The sequence below is a fragment of the Cupressus sempervirens genome, chromosome 7 (genome assembly GCF_028749045.1).
Source record: "Cupressus sempervirens isolate cs-2001-9-10 chromosome 7, ASM2874904v1, whole genome shotgun sequence".
Lineage (NCBI taxonomy): Eukaryota > Viridiplantae > Streptophyta > Pinopsida > Cupressales > Cupressaceae > Cupressus > Cupressus sempervirens.
This window is the reverse complement of record NC_143124.1, coordinates 325,007,927-325,028,329: the sequence shown is the minus strand read 5'-3', so window position 1 is coordinate 325,028,329 and position 20,403 is coordinate 325,007,927. Positions and strand designations below refer to the sequence as shown.

General features: G+C 32.8%; 1 protein-coding gene across 1 annotated transcript in view; it reads left to right on the top strand.

Annotated features, from left to right (window-relative positions):
• Window positions 1-4,350, top strand: part of LOC149546723 (putative 1-acyl-sn-glycerol-3-phosphate acyltransferase 5) — a 55,687-nt gene extending 51,337 nt beyond the window's left edge. The window contains exon 4 of the mRNA XM_089791334.1: window positions 3,836-4,350. Within this exon, the coding sequence (XP_089647460.1) occupies window positions 3,836-4,257 (422 nt within the window). The 3' untranslated portion in view covers window positions 4,258-4,350. The remainder of the gene's footprint in view (window positions 1-3,835) is intronic.
• The last annotated feature ends 16,053 nt before the right edge of the window (window positions 4,351-20,403 follow it).

Sequence of the window (20,403 nt, the reverse complement as noted above, 5' to 3'; positions counted from 1 at the left end):
AAACGGCTTGTAGCTTGTTGCATTCCTTGTAACTATAATGGAATACCAATGCCACAGTGTAGGGTTCTGAAAATATTCAGAACTAGGGTATGGTAATAGGGAAAATGTCTAGCTTAGGTTTGTAGAAAGATTGCAGGTGACATATGGAGCCATTTTACAGTTTCAATTGGTTTCACACTATGTAATGAAAAGTATTTCAACATTGTCTCTCTATTATGTATCCATTTTTATACAAATCTATAATATCAAGGATATCTCAATTTGTCTGTATAACTTTCTTGTATGGTGTGGTTGTATAAATCTTCTTCAAGGAAGGAGATAAAGGCTGTATGCAAAGTACTGTTGACTGAGTATGTTGTAAATATTCAATAAGAATAGTGTTGCAGTTATATAAGTGGATTCTTTTATTTAGCATATTTTTTAGTGCAGCCGATTAGAGTTCATTTATTTACATGAATGCAGGGGTTGTTTTCTTTTAGGCTTTTCCCTGTGATTTAGGCACTGGTCTAGTTGAAAATGTTCATGTTTGTTTTCAGAATTACGAACAAACTCGTGTTATTTTCCTGTTGTTAGTTGTAGGTTCAAAATATTTTTACTTTAAAATGTATATTAACAACATATACCCAGATAGAGCCGATTCTGAGAGCATGTACATATATTTGGGTAGTATATCTTGAGAGGCATCTGCTGTTTTTTAATACTTGTTTGAAACTAGCCGAATATCCAGAAGTCTTACTATGGTTTACTCACCTAGGTCCTGCAGCAGTGTAGAGCCTAAAGAGTAGGAGTTTCTCATTCCTTCAGAAATCCATGTTAATTGGCCACAGAACTGCGATAGTTCATAATTGGTGAAGGCAAATCCTTTGGCTCATCCCAATCATCAGTTGGAAGAACCAGCTGGAAGGATGATTTCTTCATTGTATAGTGCTTCTTGAACCCTAATTTGTAACAGCCTTTGGAGCAGATTTGAGCACCACATTTAGAACAGCATTCTTGGTGGTTTGTATTTACTTTGCTTTAAGGTTTCATGCCTTAAACTTGGTGCCATTCCTAGGAGGACAGGTTTATCATTTGTTGTTCAATTTGTCATGATTTCTTATTTATATGCCCCAACTGATTTGGGACTGCAGCAATTTCGGGGCATGAATGGTTGTACTTCTACTTTCAGACTTCTATTTTCTGATTTATGACAGTAATCTCCCAAATTTCAGTCTTGTGCATTGTTTCATAGTCATACATTGTATATCTCCTGTTGTATTTCATCTCTGATATTGGGCAAACCTTTTGTCATAATAATTTGATGTGTTTTGATATTATATATTGGCTGTATAAGTGTCTGATCAGTCTGAAAATAAGAAATCAGAAATCAGAAATTAGGCCTTGAGCAGAATCTGAGAGTTGGAAATTAGGGTGGAATTCAGAATCTTAGAAAATATGCTATCAGGGATATTACAGTCGTCCTAATAAAAGATGCACTTTTCTAAACAGGTGGTGTACAATATATACCACCTATGCTTGACAATGCATGGAGCCAAATTTACTGGAGAGTTCATCATGTTCCGCCTTTTTGTCACAGTATGTTTAATATGCTCATACGAATCTAAATCAAGGTCTCTATCATGAATTGCTTGCTATATCTAGACAAACATGTTTGTGAAGTGTCTTGTAAATCTCTCCAAGTCTAGGATTGTTTATATTAGCATATCTAATCATTTGCAAGCATATCTACAAGCGAAATTTGTATAGAGTTAATTCAGCTTTTAAGTAAAAATTATAAATAGAAGTAAGAAATTTAAAATACTAAATTGCCGAATATGCTCATAGATTTCCACATCAAGGTCTCTTATAAATTGTTTAGTTTGTTACCCAAATATGCTGTAAACATGTCTCATTAATCTTTCTATGGCTCTGAGAGTTTTTATTGGCCTATCTAATTGTTTGCAATCTACATGCACAGTTTTGAAAGAAAGTGGATTCAGTTTTTTTCAAAAAATTATTCAAAGTTGTAATGAAATTAGAATATGAAGATGAAGATATGTTGCAGCCATTCTTAATTATATACATTATAGCGGAACTACCATCAATCATCAAGTACCTTTTACTTCATCTTGTTCCTGTTAACTAGTATGGCCTCTCCCAACCTTGACCACTCACTATAACCATCGTTGATTGTAGAGCTTTCTGCACTTGAAAGTGTCCTATAGGAAAACGTGGTTTCTGTATACAGTTTTCATTTATATGAGGAATTGCTTGCTCAAATTTTTCATAGAGCAAGTTTGATGGGTTGAAAATAAACATTCGTATGTGTTCAGCTTTCACTATCAATTCCACACATACCATCTTAGCAATGTTATTTAATTAGTCATCCAGGTTCCAGCCCATGGACTTGATTGGGAGTACAAAATTTGTTTGTAAGGAGTACAAAATTTGTTTGTAAGCACTCTTCACCATCAGACCAGCTAACTTTTCAATATATATAAAATTATAAAGCATTACAACCTGCAAAACATCAGAGGCTCCAGACTCCTATATGGCCTCTGCAAAAGATAACATTGGAAGTCAACATCCTAGCACTTTGTTGAGCAGTTAGAATATCCTAGTAAAGAAGAGCTAGTTTTACATTTGACAATATTATTGAAGCCATCGGTGCCTAATATTAGTTCAAGCCAAAGTGATAATGAAGCAGCCTGCTCTTATTTAGGTCTGGCTCTTGTTCTAAAACAATCAACCTACTCTCAAATATTGTGTCAAGGAAAATGACATGCAATTTATGTCAGAGGTGGGGAGAGTCTGTGAGACACCAAGTATGTTTGTTTCAACATGCTATTAAAGTATCGAGAATGTGAAATGTGATGAAAAATGTGCAAAATGAAATGAGATGGCATGGGCATAATTGCTTACAAGTTTATTATCCCTGAGATTGTTATTAGCTTAACAGGTATGGCACTTGTCTTCCCTTTATTGCTTATCATCTACCCTGGTAGTAGAAAACAAATGCAAAGAATCCATTGTAGGTTGTACAGTGGAACCTTATTGCTTAAGCTTTCATTAACAAGTTTTCCAGTGGCTATTTAATACAAATCGTAACTCCTTTTTAGGTCTGTAAGGTAAATTTTAAGAAACCCTGGTCTAACTATTTTTGGAATTTGTTGCACATATGGCACAACAAATTTGACTTCTTTGACTTTTTTGGTCTTGGTTTTGTCAAAAATATGTGAAAATGACTCAAGTAGGTCATTTGCGTAAGGTTTCACAGTGGTTTATGTGCTTTAAACAGGATTTCTCAGTTCTTCTATTACACCATTCTGACACCTAGAAGAATCTCCGATAGCTCTTTTGTCCACTTTCATCTAATTCAACATCTCTAGATGAACCGATATTGCTGCTCATAAAACAAAAAAAAAAGAAATACCAGTGGGATGCCATGGTAGTTTTTCCTCCAATGATAAATGTTGATGCTCCTCTTCTTAGCTCATTGTTACAAATAATTGAGCAAAACAGAATTCACAATTGCTTCAAGCCTTCAACCATTTTTGGTTTGATTTCTAAAAGGAGGTGATCAGGTAACTTTGTCAAATCCTGTTTTTTCTTGGTGAACAATATTACAACCTATGTCATTTGGAAACATACTTCAAATTTTATTTTGCAAGGCTGTTCTTTCCTTTGTCTAGTTCAAGGTACTTGATTTTCTCTGATGTTTACAGTGTATGATTTACCCATTGCTTATAAACATTGACGATTCTTATTCACATCAATCTATCTATACATGTATTCATCGTAAGGAAGTTCTTTTCTTACCTTGTCTAATGCAATTATATTTCTTTAATATCTGCAGTGTATGATTTGACTATTACTTACAAACCTCGATGCCCTCTTTTCATGGACAATGCCTTTGGGATTGATCCAGCTGAAGTCCATATACATGTTCGTCGAATACCTTTGAGTGAAATTCCCACCTCAGAGGATGAAGCTACAGCCTGGCTTAATGAAGCCTTTCATTTTAAAGATCAGCTGCTTTCAAGATTCTACAAGGAAGGCTCTTTCCCCAACTCTGGCACTGAAGAAGAACTCCCCACATACAGGTGCTTACTGAATGTGGCTGTAATGGTCGGCTTAACTGTTTTATTTTCATTTTTAACTTTTTCTTCCATGAAGTGGATAGGAGTGTATGTTGCTTTGAGCTGTGTTTATCTTGCTGCTGCAACATACTTTAATAGTAGGCCAACTCCCATATTTGGGTTTGACAAGCAGGTTTAACTGTGTCAAAGGCAAAATATCATCAATTGAGTAGTGTTAGAGATAACATACTTCATTTTGCAAAATGAAAAATAAAAGTAAATTATTGCTGCATCTAACATTTCTTTTCACTCTAACTTGTGTTCCATAGTTGAATTCCAGCATGTGATCAATTTACATTTGTTATTCATGTCAACAACCTAATAAACTGTGTGTTTGTTTGGACAAGGCAGTTGACTTAAGTAGTCACAAAACATATAATTTCTAATCTTATGCAATATAATTTTCGGCACGGGCAGGATTTATGGAATTATTTGGTATAAGCATCAACAGATCCCTACAGTCCATGTCAATATATTTCTGTGTTTCTGAATTTTTTGATTGTGTATGATTTTTTTGAATCAATGTTTTACATTACACTCTGATAAATCAAAATGATGAAAGAAAGATGAAAATACATTATTTGGTATTTTGAGTAAGCTACAGAATATTCACTTAGTAAACCTACTTTAAATCACATTTATCCTTTTAACATTATCATATTTCCACAATCCGTAAGTGAATGTCAGTTTGTTTCTGGATTCGATTGTGTGTGTTTTGAATGTTTTTGATGTTAAAAACACACAAAATTGAACCCAGAAACAAACTAACATTTGCATTTATCCTTCATTTTGATATTTGTGATAAAATTTATCACATTATTATTTTTAATGAATTTCTGTATTGAAAAACCCTATACAATCAAGGCAGTAGGGTGGTGATATCAAACAAATTAACTTGATAGATTTTTGCGTTTAATTCTCTTTCAAAATGCTTCATAAATCTTATGACAAAATATACGGTGAAATATATTAATAAATGTTATATTAACTCATAGCGGTGAAATATATCAATAAATGATATATTCGCTCATAGCATCAATTCTTTAACGCACGGTGATTCAAAATAAATTAGACAACCCCTTAAAAAATAATAATATGGATTGTGCTATGGCGTGGTAACTCTTTCGTTCAAAAAAGACGTCTCTAATTGTCTCGCGTCTTAAGCATTTCTCGTAGTTGTACATATTCAATATAACTTGAGATTATATATCACGTATGTAACATGCCTTTTTTAGTAAGCTGAAAATAGATAACACATTCTAAGATTATAAATATATATCATGATGGAATGACATAAAGTAGTTGAAATCCATTATATCATATAGAAAGGAAATCTATCAACTGATTTCATTTTACAAAGATAAGTAATCAGAATTCAAGCAACAATCATGTTGAAATCCATTATATAATATACAAAGGAAATCTATCAACTGATTTCATTTTACAAAGATAAGTAATCAGAATTTAAGCAACAATTATATTCATTTCATATGAAAGATAGCTAATGTAACTTTCATAGACAACTTTTCCAATTATATTTTGAAAGAAACTAATAATTTAACTATATTTACAACTATGCGCTTCAAAGTAACATATAAAGTATGTACAAGTAAAAGATTAAGAGTTGTACAAGTAAAATATTAAGAGTTCATACATGTAATATAATAATTGTTGATGTGTTGTGCAAGCCTAGGCATTTGGTGAAGAGGAGAAGCATTGTCATAGACTTAACTTCTCAACTGTAGACTTTAACATATCCCTACACAATCTCTTACGAGAAAGACGCTTCCTATCCTGAGTTTATGCTTGGGGCATCGTAGTTTTGCCATTTGAGCAATCCGGTGTTGAGTGTTGGCGAAGAAACAGACAATGTTGAGGAGCACCTCCAACAACCTCCCCTTTGTCAATTAACACTCTGACCTCTAGTGATCAATTGTGGCAAGCATGCTTCTAATCTATCTTGGCCAAGGATTTAGATGGGCAAATGAACAACCCGATCACCATCTCTTGACTTGAAAATTGAATATACCTTGGACAATCATGAGTTGACATGGATTAAATAGTTTTTAAAAAATGTTCATGCACTTTAGTTATTGATTTACACTTTGTTCTTGTAGGGATACCTTTCCTCTTCTCCCATTTATACTCAACTCTGTTGGGCTTGGGTGCATCCTAGATTGCTGGTAACTATGTGCTCTTTATCAATCAGAATTTATGTATACCAATCAAATTCTTATCTCAACTGGTATATGGCTAATTCCGGTGTACAAGTCAAATATACACTTCAAAAAATGAAGGAACTTCCTTATGCAAAATGTACAATATTATGCATTATACAATATTTGTTCAATAGTTTTAATGAGGACCGTTTCAGATTAGACTGTACGAGTCTGTACTAGCACACAATACACATGGATAAAAGAATTGTTGTGTATAAAAGAGAACAAGGCTGATGCTTATCAAAAGTCTTAGTACATCTTGAGCCTTGGTTACAACCAAGATAAATAATTAAAGATCATGGTTACACACTATGATAATGTTCCTTCATTCAAAAAGAAAAGATGCATTGCAAAAGGCATAACATATGAAATATGAAAAATGAAATAAGACTCACCAAAATGATTTCCATGACCTCAATTGCAACTTAGAATTTGTTGATGTGATCTTATAACACAACTCCACGTGGAATCACTGTCATAAGTGTGGCTGATACTGTAGTTGAGGCATGGTAATATGATCCTGAGATATTGCAAGAAGGAATTAGGGAGAAAGAGAGGAGCTTCGGTTCAAAGCAATTACATGTGAAGAAGAAAATGAATTATCGTTTTTAGTCCTTAGTTGCAGGGAGAATAAAATAAGGTCTCCCATGTCTTCTTTGGTTACAAGAAAGGAAGTTCGATCAAGGCCAAACCTCGGTTACAAGAACTTCTCATAATTTTTCAAGATTTAAATGAGTGATGGCGATATGGAGGTGGGAAATGCTCATCGATATGAAGCCATAATTCTCATGGTTTATATCAAATGCGCACGCGCGCGCGCGCACACACACACACACAGTCATCATGCTATTGAATTCTACCTATAGTTGCATGTATACACACACACACACACATGCATGTGTAATTTTAAGAGCACATATAATTCTTTTTATCATTATATTGCCCATGCACATAGACACACACACACACACACATGTGCAACTTATACATGTTAGCAAATAACATGGTGTCATTATATATATAAAGTTACAATTGTTGACCATTCCACAGTCTCATGAATAAAACGAAGGTAATAATTTCTCTCAAGAGATTTAATGTTTAATGTTTTCCTTGTTTTAAGAACTAACTGAGTAGCTCATGACTGTCCAAGGTATACTCTGTTGCCTAGTCGTTAAATCAAGTAGTTACAACCCATACTTGATGGTTTGACAATGGACTAAATTAGTGTTCATTCGTTAAATCATGTTTTAGCAATGATTTAACCCTTCATTTGCTCATGCAACAAAAAATGCATATTTCTACAATAATAACATGTTCCTCCATTTAAATTGAAATATCAATAAAACAAAATAACTGATAATTGTCACAAGGACTAACCAACACTAACATTTATCTTAAGATACAAGCATTCTTTTTTAGCCGAAATATCAATAATCAACTAACAAGTCATTTTCACATGAATCAATTCGGTTAACCATAATTTCCATTTCACAAGATCATGATATCCCTGAGTCTTTTTAACTAACCATTACAATGACTATAAGATAATTTTAAAAGATGAAAAATTTGGGATGTAACATGCCCTCTCCCTTGTGTTTCATTGTCCCTGATGAACTTTACAAAAAGGAAAATAAAATTCTACTTAAGCAAACAAATCATAGTTTTTTCTTTCATAAAAAATGATAGTCACAAAATTTTTATGCTCTCGTCCTGGAGAAGAGATGGGGAGATTTTTGGAAGATCTCATCATAATCTTCTTAAGTGGCATTTTCCTTAGTATACTGGTCCCAATGGACCTTGCACTAGGTTATGTTTCGATTTTGTAAGTAGAGTTTACGCACCTCAAGTATGTTGAGTGGTTCTATTTCCACCAACCTTGGGTCTCGTACCTGCAAAAGATTCCAATCAATTACATGCTTGTGATGGGTGATATACTTCTTAAGATATGATACATGGGATACATCATGCATCCTTGCAAGGGCAGGAGGTGGTGTGATCTGGTAGGCCATTGGGTTTATAACTTCTAACACCTCAAAGGGTCCCACGTATTTTGGGGCCAGTTTAGTATTCTTTCCAAACTTGATAGTACTCTTTTGTGTTTTTACCTTTAATAGAGCCTCTCATGATGGGTGATATACTTCTTAATATATGATACATGGGATATATCATGCATCCTTGCAAGGGAAGGAGGTGGTGCGATCCGATAGGCCATCGGGTTTATATCTTCTAACACCTCAAAGGGGCCCACGTATCTTGGTGCTAGTTTAGCATTCTTTCCAAACTTGATAGTATTCTTTTGTGTTTTTACCTTTAATAGAACCTTTTCTCCCATTGAGAATTCTCTAGGTACTCTTTTAGGATCTGCATAACTCTTCTATCTATCATTTGCCTCTTTCAGCCTCTAACGGACTTGAACTACCCATTCTTCCACCTATAATAGCGATTCTAGCCCAATGATAAGTCTATCCTCAATTCAGTTCCAACTTACACGAGTTCTATATTTACAACCATATAGAGCCTCAAAGAGTGTCATCTTGATAGCAGATTGATAAGAGTTATTATACACATTCTACCAAGCGAAGATATATTTCCCACTTGTATTGTAGATCCATACAATACACTCTTAGAAGATCTTTCAAAACCTGATTTACTCTCTTTGTTTGACTATCGGTTTCTAGATGGTAAGTGGAACTAATATTTAGCTTGGTTCCTAAAGCTGAAAAATAGAGTTTGCCAAAATCTAGATGTTATCCTAGCATCCCTGTTGGATATAATATTTTCTGGAATTCCATGAAGTCTGAAAATTTCTCGAACAAACTTGTGAGCAATCTCAGGTGCTCATCTATTAAGTTACCTGGTATGAAGTGAACCAATTTGGTTAATCTTTCTACCACTACTAAGATGGTGTTGTGTCTATTTAGGGTCATGGGTAGCCCTTGAATGAAATCCATGGTAATTATTTGCAACTTCCATTTGGGAACCTCATTCGGGTGTAGTAGCCTTGCTGGGTAATAGTGCTCTACCTTGACTCTCTAACACTTGAGGCATCTAACTACGTAATGTGTTATTTGTCTTTTCATTCCCTTCCAAACATACAAGGGTTTTATATCTGCCATCATCATGGTCACCCCAGGATGTCTAGAATATGGAGTTGTGTGGAATTCTTCTATAATCATTCTTCGAATTTTCAGAGCATTGGGTATATACATCATACCTCTCTATCTCAACAATCCATCCTCTTCTAATTTATAATCTTCATACCTGGGGTCTTAAGGGTCTCTGAGATGTGCTTGGCTGACCTCACTATAGAAAGTGTCTCTAGTTAGGTGTTGCAATACTTGCTCCCTAAGCCCGATATTTATGGCTACCATAATGGGTATATGCCTTCACTGACTTAAAACATATGTTAACTTGTTGTCCTTGCCCTAATTATAATCTATTAGAAATTCTAACCATCTTCTTTGTTGAATGTTAATGTTAGACTGAGTAAATATATATTTTAGGTTGTGATGATCTGACTGGAGTTTGAAGGGTTTTCCTATCAAATAGTGCCTCCACATATGGAGAGCATGAACAATGGGGCTAATTTGAGATCATGTTGAGCGTAATTTTGCTCATAATTGTTTAGCTTCCTAGACTCATAAGCAATAACTTGATCTTCATGCATCAATACACGTCCTAACCCTTCCTTCGATGCATCCTTTATAACCACAAATTGGCCTCGGGGATCGTGTACTCTAAGTATTGGGGCGACAGTTAACTTCTCCTTCAAATATTCAAAAGTTGCTTGACATTTTTTGGTCCAAACAAACTTCTTCTCTTATCTTTGAAGTGGGGTGATGGGATAAGCTATCTTGGAGAAATTTCTGACATTTTCAAAAAAAAAAATCCTGCTAGGCCCATGAAACTCTTGACCTCTATCATGTTCCTAGGTACATGCCAATCTTTGACTGCCTTGATTTTAGTAGGGTCTACAACTATACCTTGAGCTGATATATTGTGCCCCAAGTACTTGGTCTCCTTTTGATAAAATGAACATTTGGATAATTTTTCGTATAGTTAATGTTCTCGTAACCTCTGTAAGACTATATCCAAGTGCCTTTGATGTTTCTCCTCATTTTGAGAGTATATGAGAATGTCGTCGATAAAAACCAACACAAATTTATCCAGACAATCTTGAAAAATGCTATTCATAAGATTCATGAAAGCTACCGGAGCTACTAGAGCGTTGGTTAGTCCAAATGGTAGTATAGTAAATCTGTAATGACCATATCAAGTTTTGAAAGCAGTCTTACGAATGTCTTCATCTTTAATGTGAAGCTAATGATGACTAGACCTCAGGTCAATCTTAGAAAATACAGTTGCACCTCTCATTTGATCAAATAAGTTATCAATTCTAGGAAGCGAATACCTAATCTTAATGGTAACGTTGCTAAACATCCTATAGTCTATACACAACCTCATGGTCCCATCCTTCTTCCCGACAAACAACATTGGAGCTCCCCAAGGCGAGACACTGGGTCAGATAAGTTTCTTATCTAATAAATCTTGCAACTCCACTTATAGCTCCATTACCTTGAAAGATTTGAGCAACACATAATACAAATCCACAAAACCCGAAGAACACTTGCATGCAAGAACCTGTCACAAAGAAGAAAAAGAAAAGAAGAGGCAAGGGTTTTGCTTTGAAAATATGAGAACTATATTATTAGACTGAAAAGATACAAGATAATCACAAAAGATTAATCCTTATAGAAGAAGATCGAAAACCTAAAAAGGAAACCCTAAAAGGTAAATGATATTTAATAATTACTAATTAATTATTAAATAGAATTCAAGGTGCATAAAGTGAAATCTTAAGAAGGGAGTAAAGGTAATTTAATAAACTAAATTAAATTAATCTTTTACTCTAACACCCCCCCTCAAGATGAGCAACAATGAAGCTATAAACAATGCAAGAAAATTACAATGTTGAAAGAAAACTTAGGTCCCGACAACAAGGTCTGATGAGGTACCCAATCACAATCAAATCTCTATAAAACAGAGAAATAGAGAAAACCTAGTGAGAAAAACCCTACTCCAAAAAGAGATAGAAAAGAATGCACAAATGAAACATCTCAATAGACTCTCTTAAGACTATAAGTACAATGAAATCCCCAATGATAGAAGCTTGAGACTCCACAGCCGCACCAAAATGAAAAAACTCCTGTTGATGAACATACCAATATGGCTCCAATCTGAAGGAAATAAAGGCAATGGACAAGGATGATAAAACCCATGTATGTAAGGTGCAATTGGAAGTCCTCGCTGGTGCTTAAAGGAGAAAGCATGAGAATCTTGACTTAGAATCTCCAATGGAGATTGGATAATAGGTATGCTGAATTTTTCATCTGAGAGGAGATGTGTGTCCTCTAATTTATCCTCAACAGTTGCAGTTGGTGGCTCAATCACTGGATTTGCAATAGTAGGCAATGTTGAAGAGTAGTCATGTGTTAGAGATGAAATCCGAATAGAAGGTGGAGGTGTAAAAGTCACAACATTGGTCTCAGGAACAATACATAAGTTTAATTGACCCGACTTCACCCAGTAGTCTCTCATGAAGGAGTGTGAGTCTCTGATAGTGGAGATGGTGGATGAAAAATCAGAAAATCACTGCCTTGGAAAATGTGCCAAATTTGGAAGCAATATTATTTTTCCTTAGATTCCAACTGTGTGCAAATTGGACAAATTTTATATGAAAAGGATGGTTTTGACGCCTTCTGAATCCAACCGTGAGGTTTGTTTGGCCTCAAAGTGCTCCAAAAACCAGAGACCGCCTCCCCTATTTTCACAGGAAATGCTCGAAAAAATTCCAGATCTATTTTGTCAAATCCTCATCCTTTTTCTTTTTCAAATATTGAAAAAGGTACAAAAAATATGACTCCGATAACATGAATGATTTGAGTAAATACACAATACAAATTCACAAACCCAAAGAACACCTACATGCAAGAACTTGTCAGAAAGAAGAAAAAGCAAAGAATAGGCAAGGGTTTGGCTCTGAAAATATGAGAACTATATTATCATACTGAAAAGATAAGAGATAATTACAAAAGATCAATTCTTATAGAAGGATATCAAAAACCTAAAAGGGAAATGACATTTAATAATTACTAATTAATTATTAAATGGAAATGCAAGATGCATAAAGTGAAATCTTAAGAAGGGAGTAAAGTTAATTTAATAAATTAAATTAAATAACCTTTTACTCTAACATAACTCAATAGTGGTCATTTGATAAAGTGCTCTAGATATAGGTTATTCCCCTAGGTACCAAGTTTATGGTGAAATCAAATACTCTAGACGAAGGTAATTTTGGGAGTTCTTCTGTAATTACATCCTGCAACTTTTTAAGATATGGATACTTCTTCTCAAAGCATTCACTCAGTTTTTCTCTAATTTCTCCATCTTCAAAAATGTAGTCATCTTCATAAGTAGTATATACAGGTTATCTCAAGTCTTCAATCCTTACCGCAAGAATTTCACACCCCTTCCTTCGACATTTTTAAAGCTGCATAGTTGATATTTGGCATGATTTGATCTTATGTATAATTCCTATGATGGTAACGTGATTGCCTTTGTCATCTAAACATTCTACTATCTTGGTGAGGCAATCAACCTTAGCATTATGTGTACTTAGCCAATTTATACCCATGATGATGTCATTGGACCCAAGAGGTGCTACATACTAATTTAATTCTGTAGAAAAAATTAGAAAGTCAACTCGAGTCTCAAACATGCAGTGCTCTACCCTAGCCCTCGATTGGTTTGCATACTCAATAGTCCATGGGTTTTCCATAAAAATAGTTCTTCTAGGAAACCTACTAAATAGCTTTGAGGATATAAAACATTATGTTTTCCCTATATTAATTAATATAGAAATAGGGTTTTCGTAGATCTTACCCAGGGTTTTTATTGGACCCAATTGCTATTTTGCTTGCTGATTATCTAGTGCTGCATGAATCCTCTGTGGGTAGACAGTCTACTGTGGCAGTAAAGGGGGTTGAGGTGGTTGATTGGTATTCGTCTTGTTAGGGAACTTGTTGGCATAATGATCCCCACCACAAATAAAACATCTTGACGGTGGTCCTTTCTTTTCATTCCCTTTACCACTTCTGCTTAAGTTGGAATTAACTTTGAATTCTTTACCACCATTTCCTTTAGGATTTGGTTTATTGGGCTTCAAATTCTTAAATTGCTTTTGTGGGACCTTGAATATGATCCTTTTGTGTTCTATCTAGTTTTTCTCTTGTTATCCCAGATAGAGTCATCCCTTTTCACTTTGTGTTCCTAACAAACATCTCTCTCTCTCTCTCTCTCTCTCTCTCTCTCTCTCTCTCTCTCTCTCTCTCTCTCTCTCTCAGGATTCTTCCATAGTTCGGGGAGCAAGAACATCCACTGCTCCTTCGATCCTATTGTTCAATCCCATAATGAACTTCCTAACCTTCAAGTTCTTGTCTTGTTGATAGAGGGGTACACACTTCAACAACCAAGTGAACTTCTCCTAGTACTTGTGTACATACATATCCCCTTGTTTAAGGTTTTGAAAGTCTAACAGTTTCTGGTCGTAGAAAGTTTGGGGTAACCATCGGTTCTTAAAGATGGATACAAACTTGTCTCATGTAACCTGTGTTGTCTTAATGTTGAGTTCTATCTTCGTGTTTTCCACCAAGTAGCTGCTTCACTTGAAAGGTGCTATATTCCCCATATTGCCTTGGAAGTTTAAAAAAAAAACTCTTGATTTCAAAGTACTATTCCACCTCAATTAACCAGGCTTCCACATCCTCTCCTGATTCAGAGCTAGAGAACCTAGGTGTTTTGTTCTTTTTAATATTTGAGGACAAGTTGCTAACTATTTCTAGTTTCCTTTGTTTCTCAATTTGTGTGGGTGAGACTTGAGCACTCTACTTGTTGTGGCCAAAATCTTCATGTTTAGTTCAAGGTGGAGGAGAGGATTGCATCTCCTCTTGACCTCACCCTATTTGGGCTGCTAGATCATTCATATTTTTTCCCATGTTTTCCAACTTTGTTTGCATGTCTTGCAAAACATGGAGCAATAGATCTGAGGGAATCTGTGGGTTGACTTCATTGGTTACTTCATTATCTAAGGTGTTCCCATTGCTATTCATGTTTCCTATTTTAAAAGCCCCTAAAATGAAAATAATTTTCTTAAATCAAAATCATGTTCATACTTGGACATAGATATGCTTGGTCAAGAAAAGTACAAGGACAAATATGATATTACTAATTGCTCATTTTATTGGATTCACCAATTTGTTAGTTACATCTGTAACAAGTTTTATTTACAAAAATCTCCTCTTTTGAGGATAGTAGATAAGGGAATGCTAATTTGAATGCTTAGATACCCTATTCTCGTGTCTTTTGTTTAGTTCCAATATTTTCTTATCCCACAGTATTCGAGTTTTACTCAAAAGCATGAGAGGATTAGTTTATCGGGCATTCCATGCCTTGATAAGTTTGTCCCTTAGTATTGCGTTCATGGTGGGAGTCCATTTGACCCTTTCCTTCTTCATTCATTGCATGACGTGTGCTAGGGTATCATAATCTTGGGGTATGGAACAATAGGAATAATCATACTTTGGCATGCTCTAAATATTAGATAAAAGATAATGGGATATCGGGTTTCCTTGTGGGGATTCTTCCATATATACATCTTGCTACATTTAAATATTTATTTTTCAGTTTTCCTAATTTTGTTAAGTGATGAGTCCAAGGTTCAGAGTTGAACCTAGTGCTCTGATACCATATGTAACATACCATGTTTAGTAAGATGAAAATAGAGAACATATCCTAAGATTATAACTCAATATCATAACAGAATGACATAAAGTAGTTGAAATCCATTACATTCTATAGAAATGAAAACTATCAACTAAATTCATTATACAAAGATAAGTAATCCGAATTTAAGCAACGACTATATCCATTTCATATGAAAGAAAACTAATTTAATTTCCATAACCAACTTCTCCAATTACATTTTGAAAGAATTGAATGATTTAACTATATTTACAAATATGAACTTCAAAGTAACATATAAAGTATGTACAAGTAAAAGATTAAGAATTCATACATGTAACGTAATAAATGTCAATGTGTTGTGCAAGCCTCTACATTTGATGAAGAGGAGAAGCACTGACATAGGCTTAACCTCCCAACCACGAACCTTAACATATCCCCACACAATCTCTTATGATAAAGACCCTCCCTACCCTGGGTTTAGGCTTGGGGCACCATAGTCTTGCCATCAGAGCATTTCGGTGTTAGAGTGTAGGTTAAACAACAAACAAGGTTGATGAACTCCTCCAACAACCTCCCCTCTATCAGCTAGCACTCTGACCTCTTGCGATCAATTGTGGCAATCATGCCTCTAATCTACCTTCACCAAGGATTTAGATGGGAAAATGAACAACCCGATCACCACCGCTCGACTTCACAACTAAATATACTTTGGACAATCATGAGCTGACTTGGACTAAATAGTTCTTTTTTAATGTTCATGCACTTTAGTTACCGATTTACAATTTGTTCTTGTAAAGATACCTCTCCTCTTGGGCTTGGGTGCATCTTGGGAGATTGCTGGTAACTATGTGGTCTTTATCAATTAGAGTTTATGTATACCAATTTGATTCTTATCTCAACTGGGATATGGCTAATACCAATGTACAAGTTAGATATATACTTTGAAAAATGAAGGAACCATCCTTATGCAAAACATACAATATTTGTTCAACAATCTTAATGGGACCATTTTGGGTCAGACTCTATGGGTTTGTACTAGCACCAGACACATGGATAAAAGAACTATGTGTATAATGGAGAACAATGTTGATGCTTATCAAAATTCTTTATACATCTTGAGCCTTGGTTATGGCCAAGATACATAATCAAGATCATGGTTACACACTATCATAATGTTCCTTCATTCAAAAAGAAAAGATGCATCGTAAAAGGCATATGATATGAAATGTGAAACAAGACTTGTGAAAATGATCTCATGACATGAAATGCAACTTAGAATTTGTTAACATGATCTTATAGCACAACTCCACGTGAAATCACTATCATAAGCATGGCCAATACTTTAGTTGAGGTATGGTAATATGATCGCAAAATACTGCTGGAAGGAATAATGGAGAAAGAGAAGAGCTTTGGGTCAGAGAAATCACATGTGAAGAAGACAATTGAATTATTGTTTTTAGCCCTCAGTCATGGGGAGAATAAAATAAGGCCTTACTTGGCTTCTTCGATTACAAGAAAGGAAGCTTGATCAAAGCCAAACATCAGTTGCAAGAGCTTCTCATATATATATATATATCATGCTATTGAATTCTACCTATAGTTGTATGTACACACACATACATATATATATGTATAGATATATGCGTGTATATTTTTGAGAGCACGCATAATTTTTTTAATCATTATATTGTCCGTGCACACACACACACACACACACACACACACACACACACACACACACACACACACACACACACACACATGTATATAAACATGTAGGTGCAACTTATAAATGTTAGCAAATAACATGGTGTCATTATATATATAAAGTTGCAATTGTTGACCATTCTACAGTCTCATAAATAAAACAAAGGTAATAATTTCTCTCAAGATATTAAATGTTTAATATTTCTCTTGGTTTAAGAACTGACTGAGTAGCTCATGGTTACCTAAGGTATACTCTGTTGCCTAGTCATTAAATCCTTCACCAAAGTAGTTATAACCCATACCTAATGGTTTGAAGATGGACTAAATTGGTGTCCCATTCGTTAAATCCCGTTTAACAATGCTTTCCCCCTTTGTTTGCTCTTGCAACCAAAAATGCATATTTCCACAATAATAACATGTTCCTCCATTTAAATTGAAATATGAAGAAAACACAATATTTGATCACTGTCACAATGACTAACAACCATTAACATCTATCTTGAAATACAAATATTCATTTTTAATCGAAATAACAATAATCAACTAACAAGTCATTTTCACATGAATCAATTCGGTTAATCATAACTTCCATTTTACAAGATCATGATATCTGAGAGTTTTTTAAAATCTAACCATTACAACAACTATAAGATTGTTTTAAAAGATATAAAATTTGGGATGTAGCATCATAAAGAAAGATTTGAAATTTTATCTCTTCATCATACTTTCAAATTTATATTTTAATACATCTACTCGAGATACTTTTTCAAATGGAAAACACTTGAAATGCTTTTTTTTTATTAGTAAAAGGCCTAAACCCTCAAATATTTTATTAATTAAAATATAATGTACATGAATCTGGTTCAAGGGAGCATAATGGTAGGAAGAACAAGTAGACGAAAACCTCCTATTGTAGCTTCATTGTCCCTATAATAAATATTACAATATTTTTTCAACGAGGGTTCCTTGTTTTACAAATGCAAGTTCTCGACCTAGAAATGATAACACCATAGTACATTATTGAAGTTACATTTCATTTAATACAAATTTTTCTTTTCCCAATTATGTTATATTTTGCAATTTTCTTTTGATCATTTCGATATTCTATCAATCCTTTTGATCATGTCGCTTGAGCCTTGCATGTTCAACTTGGCTAAGATATTTGTTAGTATTTTCATCACAAAAAATCTTGATTGTGTTAAGAATAACTTCCCGAATAGATTATTAGAAAATATTCTTTGTAACCTTGCCTTGTTTCAATATATAATAAATAAATAAATTAATAGAACATATTGATTTCTTATCTAGAGAATATGCTCCTAATTTGAAAATGACACTATTTGTTTGTATGACAAGATTTACCAACATTTGAGTTGTTATTTATCTTAAGAAAATTTGTTTGCTCTTATATATTTATACAATATGTATATCCTACTAATCACAAATGTACTTGCAACTGATGATGGTGATAAAGTGTTACCTTGTGCGAGAAGTGATTATGAGTAAATACACATACATCATTGTCATTTATCAATATTTAAGTTTTAGATCACCTTTACATCATTACAATATTTCTGTTTTTGGGCAGTGACTATCCAACCACAAAATTCATCGTGGCTAGATGCTCATCCCTTCGATTGTCATACATGGCATCAGAGTACGACATGCCTATCTGTGTATGGCATTGACTACGGTGCAAATAAGTTGCACCGTAGAAAACAATGCCAACCTTTGCCCTACTCGACTTGCATGTCTTGTAGTGTCCTTTCTAGTCTATTGTCTTTATTGTTTGGATTGCATTCTGATGATAGTCCTTCCTCACAATGTTAAGTTTTAACTTTTGAAAAAAAAAACATATCTTTTATAAAATAATTTCATCTATGTGAAAATTATATGTTATTAATTTTTTATTTTGATATTTAAAGTATAAAATAATTTCATCTATGTGAAAATTATATGTTATTAATTTTTTATTTTGATATTTAAAGTAGAAATATATTTTGTGAAAGTTTAATAATTTATTTGTAAGTATTACACAAATTATAATATATTTAATAAGAAATTACAATTTTTGTTTGATGTTTGAATTCATATATTAAAATTTTAAATTTATTTTTTATTTGTTAAAAAAAAAAAATAGATAAAAAATTACTTATTATAAAATATAATAATTATTTCATAATTACAGTGGTGTGCCACTTTTTCCCTAAAAAAATAAAATTATTTCATAATTTTTAACTATACTAAAGTAATAAATTATATAATATAGATATAAAAATATATTACTAAAAATGATTTACATTCATAATTTTAATTAAGGTCTAAAGTCATTTTAAATAGAGAAATAAGATGATGTAATTTTTTGTTTGAAATAAAAATTATAAATGAATTATATTGTTCAAATAAATAAGATGAATAAATATATCTTATTTAAATGAGAAAAAGTAAAGTTATTTTGATTGAATTATAAAAGGATATAATATAAATATAAATGTTGTAAAATATTAGGACTATGTTTATAAATCTAAATCAAGATTTAAAAAAATTGAAAAAAAAATTATATTTAAAAAAATAAAAATTTAAAGATTAATAAAATTATATTTTTAAAAATATAACATATAAAATATAATATAAATTTTTGACAATGCCTTTTTATTCTCTTTAATATTTAAAAAAAAATGTTTTCTTACAACTATTAAAATCAAGATTATTATTTCCTCAAGTTAAAATCAAACTTATTGATGCATTATTAATTTTATACTAAATTATATTTTGAAGATTGATATGTTCCAAAAATAAATAAAAGCATAGGAAAAAAAATGATGTAAATAAGACGTTGTAATATTGATAAAATTCAATCAAAACTTTACCAACTCAATATATAATTTCAAACTTCAATTTACTTAAAAAATAATTATAACACCAATTTCATAAAAATTCTAATATCATTTAATATTATGTAACTAATAATATTTAATATTGAAATACAAAATATCTATTTTAAATATTTATAAGAGATGAATTAACTTTTTAAAACTTAAGGTTTACGTATGATAGTAAAAAAAGGACACTGTATGTCAGGACGCACAAGTTGGGCAGGGTAGAGGTTGACATGGTTTTCTACAGTGCAAATAAGTTGCACTGTAGCTAGTGCCATCTGTGTATAAGTGCAGAGGAAAGTTGTCATTGGTACATTAATAAAAGAGTACTTCCAAAAATATTATGATAAAATATAATGATTATATTAAAAAAAAAGAGTACTTCCAAAATATTTTATTTCAAAAAAAAGTATAAACTCTTTCTTTTTTTTTTAATATAATTTTTTTAAATTAGAATTAATTTAAAACATTTTTATAATAATTTTCAAACACTTGATACTAAATCTTAAAAAAATAATAATTAATTTTAAAAAATTGTAAGCTAATTAAAATTACAATTTATTATATAAATTTATTTAATAATAATAATTATTTAGTGTAAAACAATCTATAGTGGGGTTTTAAAAATGTAATTTTTAATTAAAATTGAAAATATTTGAAAATATTATTTTGATATAA